Source organism: Podarcis raffonei, chromosome 5 (assembly GCF_027172205.1).
Source record: "Podarcis raffonei isolate rPodRaf1 chromosome 5, rPodRaf1.pri, whole genome shotgun sequence".
NCBI classification, from domain to species: Eukaryota; Metazoa; Chordata; class Lepidosauria; order Squamata; family Lacertidae; genus Podarcis; species Podarcis raffonei.
In genome coordinates this window covers 27,278,775-27,296,833 of record NC_070606.1, presented here as the reverse complement: position 1 = coordinate 27,296,833, position 18,059 = coordinate 27,278,775, and the positions used below count along the sequence as shown (strand labels likewise).

The 18,059-nt window shown below is 41.4% G+C and overlaps 1 protein-coding gene across 2 annotated transcripts in view; it reads right to left on the bottom strand.

The window, feature by feature from the left end:
* The window catches only part of BICC1 (BicC family RNA binding protein 1), a 111,153-nt gene that overhangs the window by 27,773 nt on the left and 65,321 nt on the right, over positions 1-18,059 (bottom strand). For both annotated transcript variants that reach the window (XM_053388305.1, XM_053388306.1), the window contains exons 4-5: positions 3,817-3,896; positions 496-654 (exon numbers count right to left, since the gene is read on the bottom strand). In XM_053388305.1, the coding sequence (XP_053244280.1) occupies positions 496-654; positions 3,817-3,896 (239 nt within the window). The remainder of the gene's footprint in view (positions 1-495; positions 655-3,816; positions 3,897-18,059) is intronic.

Below are 18,059 nucleotides of genomic sequence, written 5' to 3'. Positions count from 1 at the left end.
ATTTCTTACTACCCTCCCCCACAGCAACATTTTTTAAACTATGCAAGGTTCCTATTAGATATGTAATCAAAGTTAATTCAAGAAGTGCTTAAATGTTATTTTAAAATAATGTAACAAAACAGACTGGACCACACGAGGTGCTATTTCAAAGACAGCCATTGCATTTGTAATAAAAAATCAATTAATACTTTCTGATCACTTCAGCAAGTGATTTGTTTGGCTGAGGAAACTTTTAAGAATCATTGCTTCAAGTTTCTCTCTATACTCATTCATGCCCAAGGACATAAACAAAGCCACCCTTATTCAGCGGCAAGTGGAAGACAGTCACCTTAGGCAGAAGAGGCTTGGGAGTAGGACAGAAAGGTGTCTGGGGTGGGGGAATGTCTTTTGTCTCAATGAGCAAAACGTCTTGAGATGCCAGTGACATGAACAAAGCCCTGACTCATATGTATGGATATTACGACTCAACGCAGCGGATGAAAAATATATACTCACTTGATTGCTTTTTTCTGCTTGGTTATTTCTATTAGAATCTGGAAAGTGGATGTGGCACCCCGTTTCCTCCATCACCCTTTTAATGTTATTTCCTCCTTTTCCAATCACATGAGAATGCTCTGTATGGGACACATCCATCTTCAGAGTGACTCGATTACTCTGCAGGGGGGAAAGGTCAGAAGTTTATTTTATTGCATTCTTCCAATGCAGGATATATATATTAAAGTTGCCTTTGTCCCACACTTTATGAAAAACCTGAACGGAAGCTTAAATGGAACAGTTTTCATTTTCAAATCTGAGTACTATTCTACTGTTGACATTTCAGAGCCATTAAAAAAAGGCCACATATTTTTGCCCTGTAATTTAACAAGTGAAGCACTGTGGAGTAGGTGAAAATTGTTTCGATACAGAACGCATAAGGTTCTGAATACAAATGGTGGATTAATGAAACTTCCTCCCTCCAAGAGGAGATCACAAATTGGTAAATGAAGGTTACTTGCTCAAGAAAAACCCCTATATTCTTCTGTATTTGTTATCACATGGTTAAGTACTTGTGAGACATCTGTCGACCAGGAATTGGGGAATCTGTGGCCCTCCTGATGTTGCTGGACCTCCAACTCCCATCAGCCCCAATAAGCATGGCTCAATGGTGAGAGTGGTCAACCTCTGGAGGGTCATAGCTACCCTATCCCTAGACAGATCTTAGAATGTTCCAGCAAGGCTGTTCTTATGTTCTCAACCCTTCAATGGAGCTGCTTCCCTTGCCTCTCTCCCAGCCTAAAACTGAGTAGTTGAGCAGGTGAGAGTCCTCTTTATCTACTAACTTTCTGTGAACCTGCCTGCTCTTAAAGCCACAGGAGCAGAGAAGGGCGAAGAAGGGGGAAGCAGTAATCCTACGCCTCACAGTTCCCATGAATCTAAGTATTTCCCTTCCTTCATTAAAGGAAGATGCCATATGATCCATTCAGCCAAAACAACCTGCTCTCCACAATTCTTAAATGCTTGAGATTTGCCTTTGGGCAAATATTAGGGCTGTAAATTATATTGAAATTGCTGGCACACCCAAGGGTTAAGGCAAATGGATGACGTTATAAATACAAACCAAGAAAAAAAACCTCACACAGGAGTAATGACAATTTTTTATGATGTGCCTCAAGGACAATTACCTTGCATTTTACTCTGGCATTTATTAAGCCTCTGACCAGTATTTGCAATAAATACTACTAGTACTACTACTAACACTACTACTACTACTACTACTACTACTACTACTACTACTAAGCAATAGGTAAATAAAGGTTTAGAACAAGGACTACGCCTCGGCTGACTCATGCTGGGAGTGACTGCTAAAATCTGGGGCAAACAGAGAATGATTGTGGACTTCTAATGGAACACCAAGGTTACATTGCTGAGGAGCGTTCTTGCTGTATTATGTTATGCTAAGCTCAGGAGGCTTGCCTAGTGCCATCTTTATGTATGTTTAGGTGACATGCAAAAACTTTCTTCCGTAACCAGGCCTTTGACATTTAGCTATCTGTGGCCTTTAGAAGTGGGTGGGATGCTGTTAATGGATTTATCTTTCCTCTTGGTTTTAAGGTATCTATGTGGGGTTTATTGTCTGTTTGGTTGGTTGTAAGTGACTTTGGGTTGCCCTGGACAAGATAAAGTGACTAACAAATTTAGAGGAGGAGGAGGAGCTGCCAAATCATAGTTTGGCAATAATGCATAAGGATGAAGGCTCCCAGAAAAAAAGCCTCATCACTACTACACTCTTCTCTGGTTGTTTTGCTGCTGCACTGTTGAAAGCTAAGCTATGTCTGCCTTAGCATGCCGTATAAACCTTTGCTGGGTTTAACTCTCCAGAGTATGTCGTGAATTATAACCATGGTTTGTTCTGTGGTTTACAGCTTGTGGTTTATCCAGGAGAGCTAAGCCAGGTTCAGATGACACATTAAGCAGCCAAACTAATTAAGCTAAACCACTGAGCCTAGGGCTTGCCAATTGAAAGGTTGGTGGTTCGAATCCGCATGATGGGGTGAGCTCCCGTTGTTCGGTCCCAGCTCCTGCCAACCTAGCAGTTTGAAAGCACACAGTGCAAGTAGATAAATAGATACTGCTCTGGCAGGAAGGTAAACAGTGTTTCCGTGCGCTGCTCTGGTTTAGTCATGCTGCCCACATGACCCAGAAAAACTGCAGAAGCAGACAAACGCTGGTTCCCTCGACCTTTAAAGTTAGATGACCCAGAGTCGTCCGTGACTGGACTTAATTGTCAGGGGTCCCTTTACCTTTACCTTTATGTCTTAACTCTTAGCATGCCGCAGCAGCTAAAAAAAACCAGGGAGGAGGAAAGTGGTCGCAATATCCTCCCCCGCAGCCAGCATATTTTGCACTACACCATGGTATTGCTTAGTATGATGTATAAGCAAAACTATTTTGCCTGCTTAAAAGCATTTGCAGAAAACAAATGGGCTGCTGTTGCTGCTCATTCAGCAAGCAGCACACCAGCGTTACATGTCTATTTACTTCTCTCAGCCACAGCCATATTTAAGTGGTTTAAAGGGCTCTACTTTGCTGGGCTAAATCCAAAGAGAAGCTTCAGGGCTAACCTCACGGGTCATGTACTGCCCTAAGCGTCTCTGCAAACTCTTGCACAGCTTTTCCAAATGCTACATTGAAAATGCAGTTTTCTTTTTGTGATAATTACACAATACATAATTTAACATTTTAACAAATATTTCTCATGACCTTTAATGCCCACTCTGTGACCAAGTACAGATAGTGTGCCCATGGCAAGTAATTTTTACCCCACCCATTAAAACAACTGCATTAGCACATCTGCATGACTTGACAGCTCTTAGGGGGATTTTCCATGAAATTGTAACCAAATGGGATGTAGAGCTCAAATTTAGTTGCTGCAGCGCAGACAGCGGCTTGTGCCAAAGCAGCTTTTTTCTTTTGGTAAGGATTCCATGGGATCAGGCTGCTCATGAATTAAAAAAGAAAACTGTCCAGTTACAAAACCCCCAAGTTCTTAAAAAAATAAAAATACTCCAGAGTTCCTGTTGGATGCTGTCATTGACTCATTTTGCAGCATGCAAAGTTGTACTAGTTGAGATTACTTGAAAGCAGATCAAATTTAAAGATGGAAATAATCACTGGCTGTTTTAAGCCATGTAAATGTTAAATTTCAGTGAAAATGTTTGCTTTTTAATGTAACCTAAGAAGGTTCAGGAACGCTAAGTGCTGGTGCACTGCTGAGTCTCAGAAATCAAGAACTTGGAATTCCAAGCCCAAGGGCTGGTTAATTGATTTTCATCTTACTTTTGTGTCCAAAACAGACATGATCTTCTCTTTAGCTTCTTTGACATTTTCCTTTTTCCCGGAGACTTTAATATGAGGATCTTGAAAAGAAAAACCAAAGAGAAATATTACTTTGGTAAATGGGCTATGCAAACCATCCAACAAATTACCCATTCTTTCTACTACAAGCCAACACAAGCCCTTAAGTCACGCTTCCCTGTTCATATGCATTAATTTATGTAAGATACACTATGCTCGCACAGTATAGACACAGCTGTATACGTCTTTCTCTAGAGAATTGTGCAAAAGCTCCCGTAGCTTTTAAATTAATTTGGTTGCTTATGGCCATGCAAGTGTGCTTTCAGTGCTTTCAAACTGAATCGACTGCAGAATGTGCCAGCCAGTTAGGGTTACATATTAACACTTTGGGAATGTAAAACTCTCCACTGCCAAGTGCAACAGGTTCAGTCTGTATCACAGAAACAGGCAAGATAGGCCCTATGAAGCAGTGGTGTTGCATCATTTGCCAGTGTCTGGGGCATGGAGGGTTAACAGAAACCACTGTGCCACCCCAGCCCTTACCGCTGACGCTGCTGGGTGGGTGGGTTCACGGAGCTCATGCACCAGCCCAGCCCTCACCACCTGCCCGTCCATGCAGGGAGGAGCCCAGCTGGCCGATGAAGCCCTTGACAGGCGCCTCCTCAACTCAGGGTGGGCGAACATTCAGCGACAGGATTGGAGCCAGGCCAGACCCTAGTGCCCAGAGACCCCCGTCAGCAGGCAGGGTGGAATGGAGATCCTTGCATGGGGGTGCCTGATTCATGCCCCCTAAATTCATGCACCCGGGGCTATGGCCACCCACCACACTACGCCCAACATGAAGATGTGAAATTATTTTCCTGAAGAAGCCCAAGAGTAAATCACAGTTAGTAACTACAAAAGTTATCCGTCTACTTTTCTTTCTCTTTACTAGTCTTCCTGTCCTTCTCACATTTCTGGCCACCCTAGTTCTCACCCTAGTTGCCTGGAGGCAATTCCTACTTGACACAGGCAACCAGCAAATTACTGTATTGGCCAGAATATAAGCCGCACCTTTATAATGGGGGGGGGAGAGGAAAAATACCTGAATATAAGCCCCTCCATTCCTTGCTGTGCTCCTGGCTGCATACTGGGTGCGTGTGCGGTGGGGGGGGGGAGCCACGCTGTGTTGCTGATGACCTTTCCCCTTCCTTGCTCTCTCCCTTCTCGGCCTTGGGGGAGAGGATGGGGAACTACACTGGGGGGGGGGAGGCACCGCTTTGCCACGCTACTGGCGCTGTTTGCCCCACTCTCCTGGCTGCATACCGTAAGGTTGTGAATATAAGCCATGCTTTCATGGTCGGAATTTGGGGGGGGAAACTGAGCCTTATATTCAGGCCAATATGGTAGTTTTCACAAGGCTGCTCATGGCATGTCAACATAAAAGCTTTCATCACTTCATAGCTATGCCAAGTCCCATGGAAATAAATGGAAATAAAATGTTTAATTCTCACTGGTTACAACAGGGGTAGGGCTGGGGTGCCAATCTTGACTGTGGTGAAATAGGTCAATAATGTCTTTGTGAAGGATGACCACTTGCCTTGAAAAGGTCAATACAACACACACTTCATTTAGAAGTAAACATCCTCTGCCCAGCACAGTAACTACATTGAGAAAACTGATTATGGTGGTACCTCGGGTTACATACGCTTCAGATTACAGACTCCGCTAACCCAGAAATAGTACCTTGGGTTAAGAACTTTGCTTCAGGATGAGAACAGAAATCGTGCTCTGGCAGCGCGGCAGCAGCAGGAGGCCCCATTAGCTACAGTGGTGCTTCAGGTTAAGAAGAGTTTCAGGTTAAGAACGGACCTCCGGAACGAATTAAGTACGTAACCAGAGGTACCACTGTAACTTCATAGTTACGAAGAATGTTTTGTTTTGTTTAATATTATTTAAGTAAGAATTGTAACTCTTTAGCCTTTCCCTATGGCTCTAGGACTGAAAGAGAACAAGAACTGTACTATTCAGTTTCCTGAATATCATTTACGTACAAACACCTATATCACACAAAGGTTTTCTATATACCTTGCTTGCAACAGCTTAGAATTTTGCTATTAGGAAAGTTAATTTCTCCCCTCACCTAAAAATTAGCTTAACATCCTTTTTTTTTTCATATTTTTCCCCAACTAGAAAATGATTGAGGCACTTTTTTAAAACTGTAAATATATTGCATTTTTTTAAAAAAAAATGTACACATCTACCAGGGTCTCTTGAGGAAATGCAGAAAATGCTGGCATAAAGCTAATAAGAGTCATAATTTATTTTAACAGGCATAACAGGAAAAATAGGTAGAAGCTTTAAATCATCAGTATTCCTGGATGAAACCTCGGTTTGTTTCTACTTAAAAAATACTTGTCATGTTCAATCTTTTAGATATTATTCCAAACATGTTTACATCATGATTTGGGCCATGTGTGTAGAGAATCTTATTTGTATAGGTAATATATACATACATAATTTTATCTGTATGCTGTCTTTCCATAGTTAAAACCATGCTCAAGGCAGCTTACAACATAAGAAAGTCATGCTACACCGAGAGGAAAAAATTCCCTAAATATGGTAATATAAATTATACACACTACCTATTATGGCACATTATGGTCACACTCCCCAGCTATGGATGTCAGTTCACATCAAGCAATGCATATCTTACACCACCATGACCATGGAAAATTAATTGCCCTTACAACGTTAACAAGTACTGACTAATTGACTTTTTTTTAAGCTTTCTTGGCAGTTCCTTATCAAGACAAATTGTCAAACAACACAGTAACAGAGTGAAAGCAAATGCCCACTTACTAGAATTGCTTCTTTAGACAAAAGTTCTCCCAACATAATTTTTGTCTTTTCAAAGAGATGTAGAACTAACAGAAATATGTAGCTGCTGCTATAACGCAGAAGGACAGCTCCATCTGGTGTTTTTATACATTATCAGCCCAGCTATTCCCATAAATGTAAGTTACATTCTGATTTGAACTCAATAGGCTGGCAGCCTGGTGCTAAATATTGCTACTGAATCAACATGTTTTTGAGAGACATGGCGCTGCTACAGTCCATTCTCCTGGAGCAGAATGCAAGGTAATGTGAAACAACCTGTTTGGAAACAAGGGTCACGCAGGAGGAAAAGAGGACAGGAACAGTCGAGTGTGCAATGAGAAATCTCATGCACAGACAGAACATTTTGCTTAGCACTCTGCTAAACAGAATCTGCTATGTGGTATATTGGTGTAAATAAATGTGACATCAAATGTAACAAGAATAATAAAGTTTAGTGTTGTGTTGAAACCTGGCCTCCAGTTTCTTCCCCTCTGAAAGAGGTTTCCGATTTCCTCATTCTCAGAGCACTTTAGAGTTTTAATTTCAGTGGGCGTAAGGTTGAGCAAGGTATGGCTGTGAGGATTGTCATGAGGCGCTTGAGCCCTTCAAAATTTACCACTACTGAAATCCATCCCAAAACACAGTACAGTGGTACCTCGGGTTACAGACGCTTCAGGTTACATACGCTTCAGGTTACAGACTCTGCTAACCCAGAAATATTACCTCGGGTTAAGAACTTTGCTTCAGGATGAGAACAGAAATTGCACAGTGGCGGCACAGCGGCAGCAGGAGGCCCCATTAGCTAAAGTGGTACCTCAGGTTAAGAACAGTTTCATGCTAAGAACAGAACTCCAGAACGAATTAAGTTCTTAACCCGAGGTACCACTGTCATGCCAAAGGAAAATAGGGTGGTATGATCATTCTAACTGGGTTAATACTTTTGATCACCTTATTTGTTGTGGGTGATGAATTTTTCTGACATTTTCCCTTTATTGTTACAATCTGCCCACTCTGGGCACAGACAAGCTTAGAATCTAAGCCTTAGGTAGCTACGTGGTGATGACAATGTGGCAGATCCTCTGGAGCCCTTGTGCAAGAGAAGGGTTGCAGAATACACCTGCAATAAAACACCAGTCTGGAGTGGTGCTTCATAGCAAAACACAGCTCAAGATAATGTAGGTTGAGTGGAACTAAACTTGATATTGAACTCCAGAGGCTAGTTAAAGCTTGCAGGAGGGGGAAGGAAGATAGAGTTAGGGTGCAATTAAATTCTCTCTCAGCAATAAGAAGCTTGTGGGGGGGCAGAAACAGGCCAACTACAGGGCATTTTCTTTTACAAAGAGCATCAGACGACACTGATTTTTTGCCTAGCAAAGAATGGGCAGCAGCTGTAATCACTGATATCTACAGCCAAGTTGTTATCAATGTTTATGATTAAAAGCCACCATTAACAAGTATAGGTGTTCAAGGAGGATGCTTCTATGGAGAAAAATCAGATCCATAAAGAAGAGCTGGTTTCAACTTACTTGCCTGTAGTTTCAACAGGATGGCAAGAAAGCCATTTATCCAATTTGTGCACCCTTTAGCAGAAAATGTTTGTTTTGTGATCATAACTACAACACACAAATACCCCTCAACTTCTTATCAGAGTTTATTGTGCTTTTTACGAAGCATTCCATTAGAAACATTCAGTTCTGTTTCTAAAGGATTTTGGCAAGTGCTGCAACCAGCTAGCAGCCAAATACCTTAACATCTTTGTTCCCAGAGGTTTATTACTTTTTGGCTCAATAAGTTTAAGACTGTCCAGTAAATGCAGATGACAAGAACTGCTGCAGCAATTACGTTAGTTGCCCCAAGGCATGAAAACAAAACTTCTTCCACACAAAGATATATTAGCGTTAAAAACAGTTTATTGGAGGGAGGAACACACAAAGGTCTTGAATTGTCCCTGTTGTGGTCACAACAGGGAAAGCAATATTTGAGTGTTTAAGAGTGTAGCACAAATACCCTTCTTCAGCAACTTTAACTTTGGATTTAACAGAGTAATTTCAAATGTTGCTTCCTTTGCACTCTCATGGAAAAATAGGCCATATCCATTGAAAATATAACAAGGTAATCTTTTGAAGTGGCAAAATCTGTAACTTTTAGACCTGACACAGGTCATGCAAAGAGATAAGAGATACTCTGTTGAACACTTGAAGTTTACAAGGTACACATACCTCTGGATTTTTGCTGAGTCCCTAGATTTTAATAAACAAGTGAAATTCCATTATAGACTCCACAGTTTAAAACAATATTTTTTGCAATAATGGTGCACCCTGCTTACTGGAATTTAAGAGGCTGGCAAACTCCTCAAGGTTGAAGCTGCATAGTATTCAATAAGTTTAGTGGATCAAGGATTCGTGCAGGACTCTATGACCATATAACCCCTTATCAGACATGCTTTAGCTTAATTATTAGTAGGCAATTTTAAACTTTTATTTACAACTTTAAAATTGTGATAAACCAATATGGCAGGGGCATATCAAGTCAGCTTCCTTCACAAGTAAACAAAATCTTAAAAGTGTTATCTTTTGTATTTCTTTATGCTTAGATTATGTGCCATCTTGAAAGGCAGGGCTGATGTTTTTTGACCTTTATTGGGAGAACATCATCCTGTTTTTCATTTGATACTGCTTAAAAAGCACTTATATTAAAGAGATCCTGATTTGCATGAGCACAATGGATGCCAAATTATTATAGCTAAACATTTCCAATAACATTCCTCAGTATGAGCCAGCCCTTAGTGGAGGAGGTGAGGGTGCCAGAAGGAATCAATATGGGAATACAAATCATGCATTTAAAAGAATGTGAGATTTAGTTGCTTCCTTGTTCATATGTTTATCTCCCCTCCCATCAGAATTTGGTAACCATGTGAGCTAGTAAGTTTAAAAACACAAGGTCTTCAGAACTCGTGTGTGTGTGTGTAGGCTACATCAAAAGGGACTCTGAAGTGCAATGCCCATGTACAATACAATGGTACCTCGGGTTATGAACTTAATTCGTTCTGGAGGTCCGTACTTAACCCGAAACTGTTCTTAACCTGAGGCACACTTTCGCTAATGGGGCCTCCTGCTACTGCCGCACCACCAGCATGCGATTTCCATTCTCATCCTCGGGCAAAGTTTGCAACCCGAGGTACTACTTCCAGGTTAGCGGAGTTTGTAACCCAAGGTACCACTGTATAAGGGAAGTAACAGAGTACAGAACGTGACAATACATTATTTAAAAAAGTAGCAGACAAATATTTAATTGCAAAAGCTGCAACAGTCCAAGCTGGCACACAAGTATAGGAAGCAAATGTTACAAATCAATACAACATATGATTCAGTTCCAGAATTCACTTATGGTATACTGCATTAGCATTACAAACACACTTGGTCAAAATGGAATCAAGCAGTTAAGTTACATTTGTTGCTAGGACTACAACTGGCAAAGTGGCTTATTTAACGCCTTGGGGAAATCACTTCCAAGCAAAGCACATGTGCTTCAGATCAAGAATGTCAGAAACAAGGCCTTTGGCCAGACCCTGTGCAGCACAGGTCAACACTTTAGTCCCTTAGTTTCTTTTAGTGTGCTCCTCTCTCCCACGTTCCTGGCAGTTCTACAGCATTAGGTAGAGTCCTAGCCAGGCCTTCCCCCACTGGCCTGCAAGGAAAGTAGAATTTGGCACACCTGATACTTACACCTGAATATCTGCTCATCATACAGAGCAGCACTATCCACTGAATGCTTTGGTTCTCCACACATTTTCATCTGGAATACCTACTAGATTAATGCATTGTGCAACATGCAAGTTTTATTAAATATTATTTGTGACATCTAAAAAATGATATTTTACATTGCTTGGAATATTTCTTTTGCGTTCAGTAATACTGATTATTTGTTTAAAGGCAAGATAGCTTAGGATAGCATTGTACCACTGATCTATGACTGGTTATTAAAGCTGCACTTCCTATGTTGGTTTGTCCCCTCCTTCCTTAAGTTATACATGGCTTCTCCATACATACAATATTTTATAGATTTAACAGAATACACATTAACATATGACTCTAGAATTCTGCACCATATCCAAGTGCCAGCTATAGATTGTTCAGATGACTTGCATATAATCTGTATTACTATTTGAGTGAAACGGCAATTGCTTGCCACATGGGGGAGTGTGTGTGTGTGTGTGTGTGTGTGTGTGTGTGTAAGTAAACATACACACATATACAGAAGAGAAGAATGACTACTAGTCCAGATGTACTGGGCCTTGCTATACAATGATTAATTTAAACTTCCAATTTGCCTTGAAGCTTTTTTTGCAACAGAGTGTCAAGAACTTTAAGTTTATATTATTTGTTCTTGAAAGTATGTGCTACCAAGTGCAACTGTACATTAAGAAGCCAAAGGACACAACTGATGCCAAGACACTCAATTTGTGGGTGTTGGCAAGAAGTACAGTGGTACCTCGGGTTAAATACTTAATTCGTTCTGGAGGTCCATTCTTAACCTGAAACTGTTCTTAACCTGAAGCACCACTTTAGCTAATGGGGCCTCCTGCTGCCGCCGCGCCGCCAGAACACGATTTCTGTTCTCATCCTGAAGCAAAGTTCTTAACCTGAAGCACTATTTCTGGGTTAGCGGAGTCTAACCTGAAGCGTATGTAACCTGAAGCGTATGTAACCCAAGGTACCACTGTATATCAAAATAATTTTTGCACACAGAGCTGCATTATGCATACATTTGTGGGTTTTTTTTTAAAAAAAAAAATCTCATTTTGTGTGCTTAACAGCAGAAACACTCCCCACAATTGGTTTTCAGAAGCTCCTCACATCCATACACTAAGCATCTGCTAGTTCATTCCCCTCACTAAGTAGTAGAAACAAGTTTTTAACTAAGCATGTCTGCCATTGTACACCCATTGGATGGTGCAAATCAGAGTGACCTCTAGGGTATGGCCATGTTAAGGGCTGAAACTACGCCACCAGCACAGTATCAGGCCGAAGAGGACAAATGACTGCTCTGCAATGAAGATAAAGCATAAGACTCAATCCAAGGGCCATGGGTTCGAGCCTCCCATTGGGCAAAATATTCCCGCATTGCACATGGGCTAGATGACCCTCATTGTTCCTTCCAACTCTACAATTCTATGATACTATAAATATTGCTAATCATGGATTTACAGCTTCATGTTCATGGCTGCAGGACTGGAATACAATTGCATTTTCCCTTCCACTATTTTTAGCATACATTCCATAATAGTCCACTTCATAAGCTGCAAGTGTCTCACAGGTTCCTCTTCATCCACAACTATAGATGGGCAAGTTGCAACTTCTATGGAAAAGGGGTGGACTTGGGAAGATGGAAATGCAGCTAAAGCCATAGATCCTTCAAGGGCAGCCCACTTCCTCGGAATAACCTGATATGGGTGTATTTCTAATATGGAGGCACTAATATAAGCAGCAAACAAGAAACAGATGTGCCATAAAGCAATGAAAAACATCAATATACCATACATGATTTAACTTCCAGTATGACATCCAGCAAATATCCTGGCAAGAAGCTTGGTATTCAGTCTTGTTTTTCATCATGCACACTATACTGAGAGAGTACAATATATTATTTCTACAGCTCAGACTTATACCAAACTGTTCAAGATACTGCTGGACTGTGTTTAAGGGTCATATGGATTTCTATTGGCTGTGCCAGCTTCAAAGCCAGGGATAAAAAGAAACTGGTGGACCCTTTCCTCTCTTAACAGCCACAGACTTGCCACTAGCTGCTAAATGGGTTCCATAATTCATTACATCCATGTGCATTTTCTCTCTTGATTCCAAAGTCCCGTTAAGTGGTTAGATCACTCCCGACTCATCAATTCAACTCCTGTTGGCAGCCCATTCCTTGGTTAGCCTAGTAAACACCCCCATATGCCTCAGGAGGTGTTATCTGCTACTCTACAGTTCTAAATGAAGAAAGGAAACCAACAAAGTTTCATAGGACCTGTTGCTGATGTCATTGCACCCCACATACATTGCCTACTATGCTCTGTTTTGAAAAGGTTGTCACACTTACACAAAGGACAGCCCTCATATTGAACTGCAAAACCACAGGTGATGTGTTGGACTTGGGGCAGGGATATCCAGGCTCAAATCCCATACAGTATTAACCTGCTTTGGATGCAATGCTAAACCAACATATTACGGTATATGTGTTACAGCATCACAAGCATGAGCCTCCTTCTGCAACTTCCCACCCTCTGGTGTGAGGAGATAGGAAACAATAGCTGACGATAATGGTTACATTCAGACACAACAATAGGCCATAATTTATGAATGAACCTTAGACATTCTCCTCCAGCATGGCTTTCAAGGAACTGGAAGCATCTGCTTCCATTTTCAGCTAACCGTAGTTTGCTGTTTTGTCTGAACTGGAACTGTGGTTAGTTTAATTAGATGTATCTAAACAAGCCAGGATCAGTTTGATCTTGGCTTCTTAGAACAAGCCATAGTTTAAATTAACCACAGTGTCCTGATTTAGATGGCATGGCAAACAGAAGAACACTGAAACAGATGCTTCTCATCTCTTCACAGCCTGGATAGCTCGCTTTGTCACAGTGTGGTGCCGATAACACCAAGGTTGCAGGTTTTATCCCTGTATGGAATAGCTGCACATTCCTGTGTTGCGGAGGGTTGGACTAGATGATCCTCAGGGTCCCTTCCAACTCCACAAGTCTATGACTCTATGTTTCAATAAAGAGTCTGAGGCTTATTCATATTGCACTAAATTATAGACTGCTGTTAGGTCTGGATGTGGCCATTATCTTCCAATCTAACTTCCACCATAGGTTTGCTGAAGGAATATAACAGGATAATGCCTCTGAGATAGAATTGTGATAAAAAAATAACTGAACTTTCTTTCCTGAATATTATAACATCAACACATTAATTTCAAAAGTCAGCAAATTCCTTCATCGAAGTTACTCTCCTATAGCCATGAACATGAGCTGATCTTTATTTTAGTATTCATTTTTCCAAAGAAGCTATGTTCCAAGTGGATATAGCAAAATACCCAATAAGAGAAAATCAAAACATAAGCTGAACAATTAATACAAAATTTACTTTAAGTCACTTTGCAACTTACTTTTAGAAAGAGAACAAGGATGCAACTACAAGTGGGGCTTGCAACAAAAACGTTGCGTTGTGTGCTGCTAACTCACTAATAGAGGAAGTCTAGTTCAGGGTTCCACAATCCTATACATTGTGTAGGATTCTATACAATCCTATACATGTAAAGGACTCAATCCCTTTTCCTCCACAGCTTCTGGTTTTCTTTTCCAAATAACATTCATTTTTGGCTCCTAGAGGCTTCAGATCATACTCTGTCCCCATAAATCTGTTTTTTTATCTTGTGAGTTGCCCTCTTTGTGGGGTTTAAAGGGGCTTTGCACTTGTACATACTTTGGGGGTTACTCAAGCTTGCTGATATCTCTCTTCCTGATTCTCAGTGGCCCTCTTTTGGCTCCAGTCCCACTGGCACAGAACCAGCTAATTTCACTATCAGAGGGAATGATAAACAGCAGAAGAACAAGGTAAACTACCAGCCTGAAACCTAGCCGCAAAAGGAAAGTCTTTCACGGGCTCTGTCATTAGGTGACAGGAACAGGAGCTCCACTTGGCAGATGTGAAGAAAGGAAGGTTTTACTTTGTCCCTCTACCAATCTAGGGGCACTCATAGATGAGACATGGAGTGCACCCCCTGAAAAGTTGAAATGATGGGTTTCCCATGGGCACTGGTACTGCCTGACCTCTTGCAGTGTCCAACCAGATGCCCATGAGAAGCCAGTGAGCAGGACCTGAGCACAAGAACTCTCTCTCCTCCTCCTTGTTTCCACCTACTGGTGTCCAGAAGCATACTGCCTCTGACCATTTTCTCTACCTACTTTCTGCATGCCATGCGTAATTTATACATTCCTATAATGTTGCCTCTTACACATTTCTGTCACTTTGCCACTTGCACTTCCTCTAAACTAAGAAGCCCCAAATACTGTAATCTTTCCTCAAAGGGGATCTTCTTTAACCCCTTGGTCATTTGGGTTGGTCTTTTCTGAACCGTCTAAAACAGTACCTATTTTGAGACGAGGCAACCAGAACTGTACACAGCATTCTAAAAGTGGCTGCAACAGAGACTTGTATATATGTTTTTTAAAATGTTTAGTGTTTTATTATGTTTTTATATATGTTAGAAGCAGCCCAGAGTGGCTGGAGCAACCCATTCAGAGGGGCGGGGTATTATTAATAATAATAATACAGTGGTACTTCGGGTTAAGTACTTAATTCGTTCCAGAGGTCCGTTCTTAACCTGAAACTGTTCTTAACCTAAAAGCACCACTTTAGCTAATGGGGCCTCCCACTGCCACCAGAGCACGATTTCTGTTCTCATCCTGAAGCAAAGTTCTTAACTTGAAGCACTATTTCTGGGTTAGCGGAGTCTGTAACCTGAAGCGTATGTAACCTGAGGTACCGCTGTAGTAGTAGTAGTAGTAATAATAATAATAATAATAATAATAATGCAAGTTTTCTTGTGTAAGCTTCCAATAAGACATTCTACAGTGGGTGTGACAAGCTTCCAAGTGAAGCCTTGGACTGATGTGATGCTTATCACTTTTGCCTATGATTTTTGAGAGGGACTGATAAACTAGGGAGATCCCATGCATGAGAGTCCAAGCACAAAACACTGCAAACATGAAAGCATTTTTCAAAACATAAAACAAAAAAATAGCCTTATTTCTCTCACGGACACACATTGTACAATTACGAGGAACACTCTTAACAAAAAGCAGATGTAGCTTCCAACGTAAAGGTCCAAAACATATCGTAAGTCATGTGGCATTCTAAACAATAAACATGTCATTAGCAAAACATGCTCTACAAATCTTGATCTGAGCAAAGATAAATACTAATGGCTTTAATGACACTTTTAAGTCAAATATTTCAGATTTACAAGGGGCACTTAAGAAGCAGCAATTTAAAAATACTGTGATACATGCAGGCTGATTTTAAAACAACAACAACAAGCGAAATATGTGGAAAGCAACTGCTTGGAGCCACAATGACTGGAGTGCAGATTCCTTCTGTTTACCCACAAAGCCAATAATCAAATAAAACCCACATTTAAAAATATGTGTATCCAGGGATTATGCTGCAATCTTGAAATGAGCGACCACCCATTCAAGGGAGGTGGTTCTTGTTTCCAGCAGTTCAGGGTAAACATTAAGTAGAGTCATCCACTGCTGGCAAGTTACAAGTAAAAAAAGAGAGAGAGGAAGAAATATGGGAGATCTGATGCTTCAGAGAGATGACAGAAAACACAAGTCAGCATTACGTATTTGACAGAGAAACAAGACCAATCTAGACAACTTCATCGGGTTTCACTTCCTTGGATATATTGAACACTATTACCCAGTTTAAGGAAGTAGATGGGGGTATTAGTTTAGCTGGGAAGCACATTCCATGATCCAACTCTGTATGTGTGTGTTTTTTAAAAATATGCAGTGACTATGACAATAAGCTCAAACTCATTTTTTTTCTAAAGTCCATACCGATTTAGGAGTTTTTAAAAATAAGTTATCAGGAAGCTTATATTAAAAATCTCATTCCCAAGTATGTTTTTAAAGGTTTCTATAAGTTCACACCTTATAATAAATTTGTGGAGTTTTTTTTAGTTGCTTTCTATTCGAAGTTACAGATAGGTAGCCGTGTTGGTCTGCCATAGTCAAAACAAAAATTTTTTTTCCTTCCAGTAGCACCTTAAAGACCAACTAAGATAGTTCTTGGTATGAGCTTTCGTGTGCATGCACACTTCTTCCTATTCGAAGGAAAGTCATTTTTTTAAAAACGCAGTTGGTAGTTAGCAAATGCAACTGGCATTTCCTTAAGGTAAATTGTTCCAGTAATATTATGAAATATGTTACACAAACATACACACGAAGAAGGAGCATTTATTTCTGCAGTTTTATCTCCCTACCCCTACATGGCATGGTTGTAGGGTTTTATTAATTAAACTAGGCAGCCATTCCTTACCTCCTAGGACATGCACATTCTCTAATGTCTATAGTAGGCCCATAAGCACACCCCACTCCAAATGGTCTTCATTCTAATAGGTGTAGCTGGAGGCCAACTCCTTAAACACCCCCAGAAGACAGTTTATTATGCATCAACAGAATAATCTCAGTTCTGAGAAAGAAGAATTCCTCGAAACCAAAGTGGTTTGTTGTATCAAAAGCAAAGAGCGGAGAAGTGGTCAAAATGGTTCTCCTTTTTGTCTACTTGCGAGGAAATAAGCAACGGGAGTGCAACTGTGCACTACGCTACCAAGTCAGATAACTAAAGAAGGTCCAGAAAATGAAGACTCAGAGGTGCAGCAAAGATCTCATATCTGAGTGCCTACTATATGGACTTTCTGGAAAAGCGTGTTCTCATTAAATGAGAGCACGTGTTGCGGATGGGGCCAGACAAAGCACCTAGGGTAAAAGGCAGGTTGTATTAAGGGGCCGGATCTTGGTTGGTGAATGGTGTTGCTGGGGCAAATTTGATGTTGCCAATTTAGGGGTGGGATCAGTGGTTATTTAAGCAGGGTCCACTGCAGGCTACTTTCTCTTTCGCTGTGGACATCGGATCTAACAGCGAAGGACTGGTTGTATAAAACCTACTTTCTCTTTCCATTTTTCCACCTTTTTAATTGCTTTATTTGTTTTTCTTTTGCATTACTTGCCTTAATTTGTATCCAATTTTCCACCTTTTAATTGCTTTATTTGTTTTCCTTTGCATTATTTGCCTTATTTTGTATCCCTTTCCAATCCCCCCCCCCTAATTGTGGTTCTTCTGTTTTTATTAGTTTCTATTAATTTAATTTTGACCTGCACGTCTTCCCCGGGGCTTTGGGCCCCGTGGGCCGCGGTGGGTGGCCTCGGGGGTGGGCGCCTGACCTTGGCTTTTGCCGGTTAGTTTCCAAGGCCAGAGGGTCGGGCCTTCCTTAAATTAATTTAGGGGCTTATTCACCTCGTTCCCCCCCCCCCACCGGACGTAAGGGGCTTACCTGCATTGTTGGTTCTCCTTGGGTCTTCCCTCGGCGGCGGCCTTCTTCGGGGCCGAGGCGCGCCGGGTGGCGGGGCGGGCCCAGCGGGGGGAACGCCGCGTGGGCGTTTCGCGCTGCCGAGTCGCGCGTGCCGTGCGCGGCGGTTTTGGGCCTTTTGCAGGCCTCATTTTCGGGGCGGCCTGGTCAGGCCTTCCCCCCCCCCTGCTTTCCTGGGGATTGGGGCGTGGAGGCCGAGGAGCCGGCGGGCG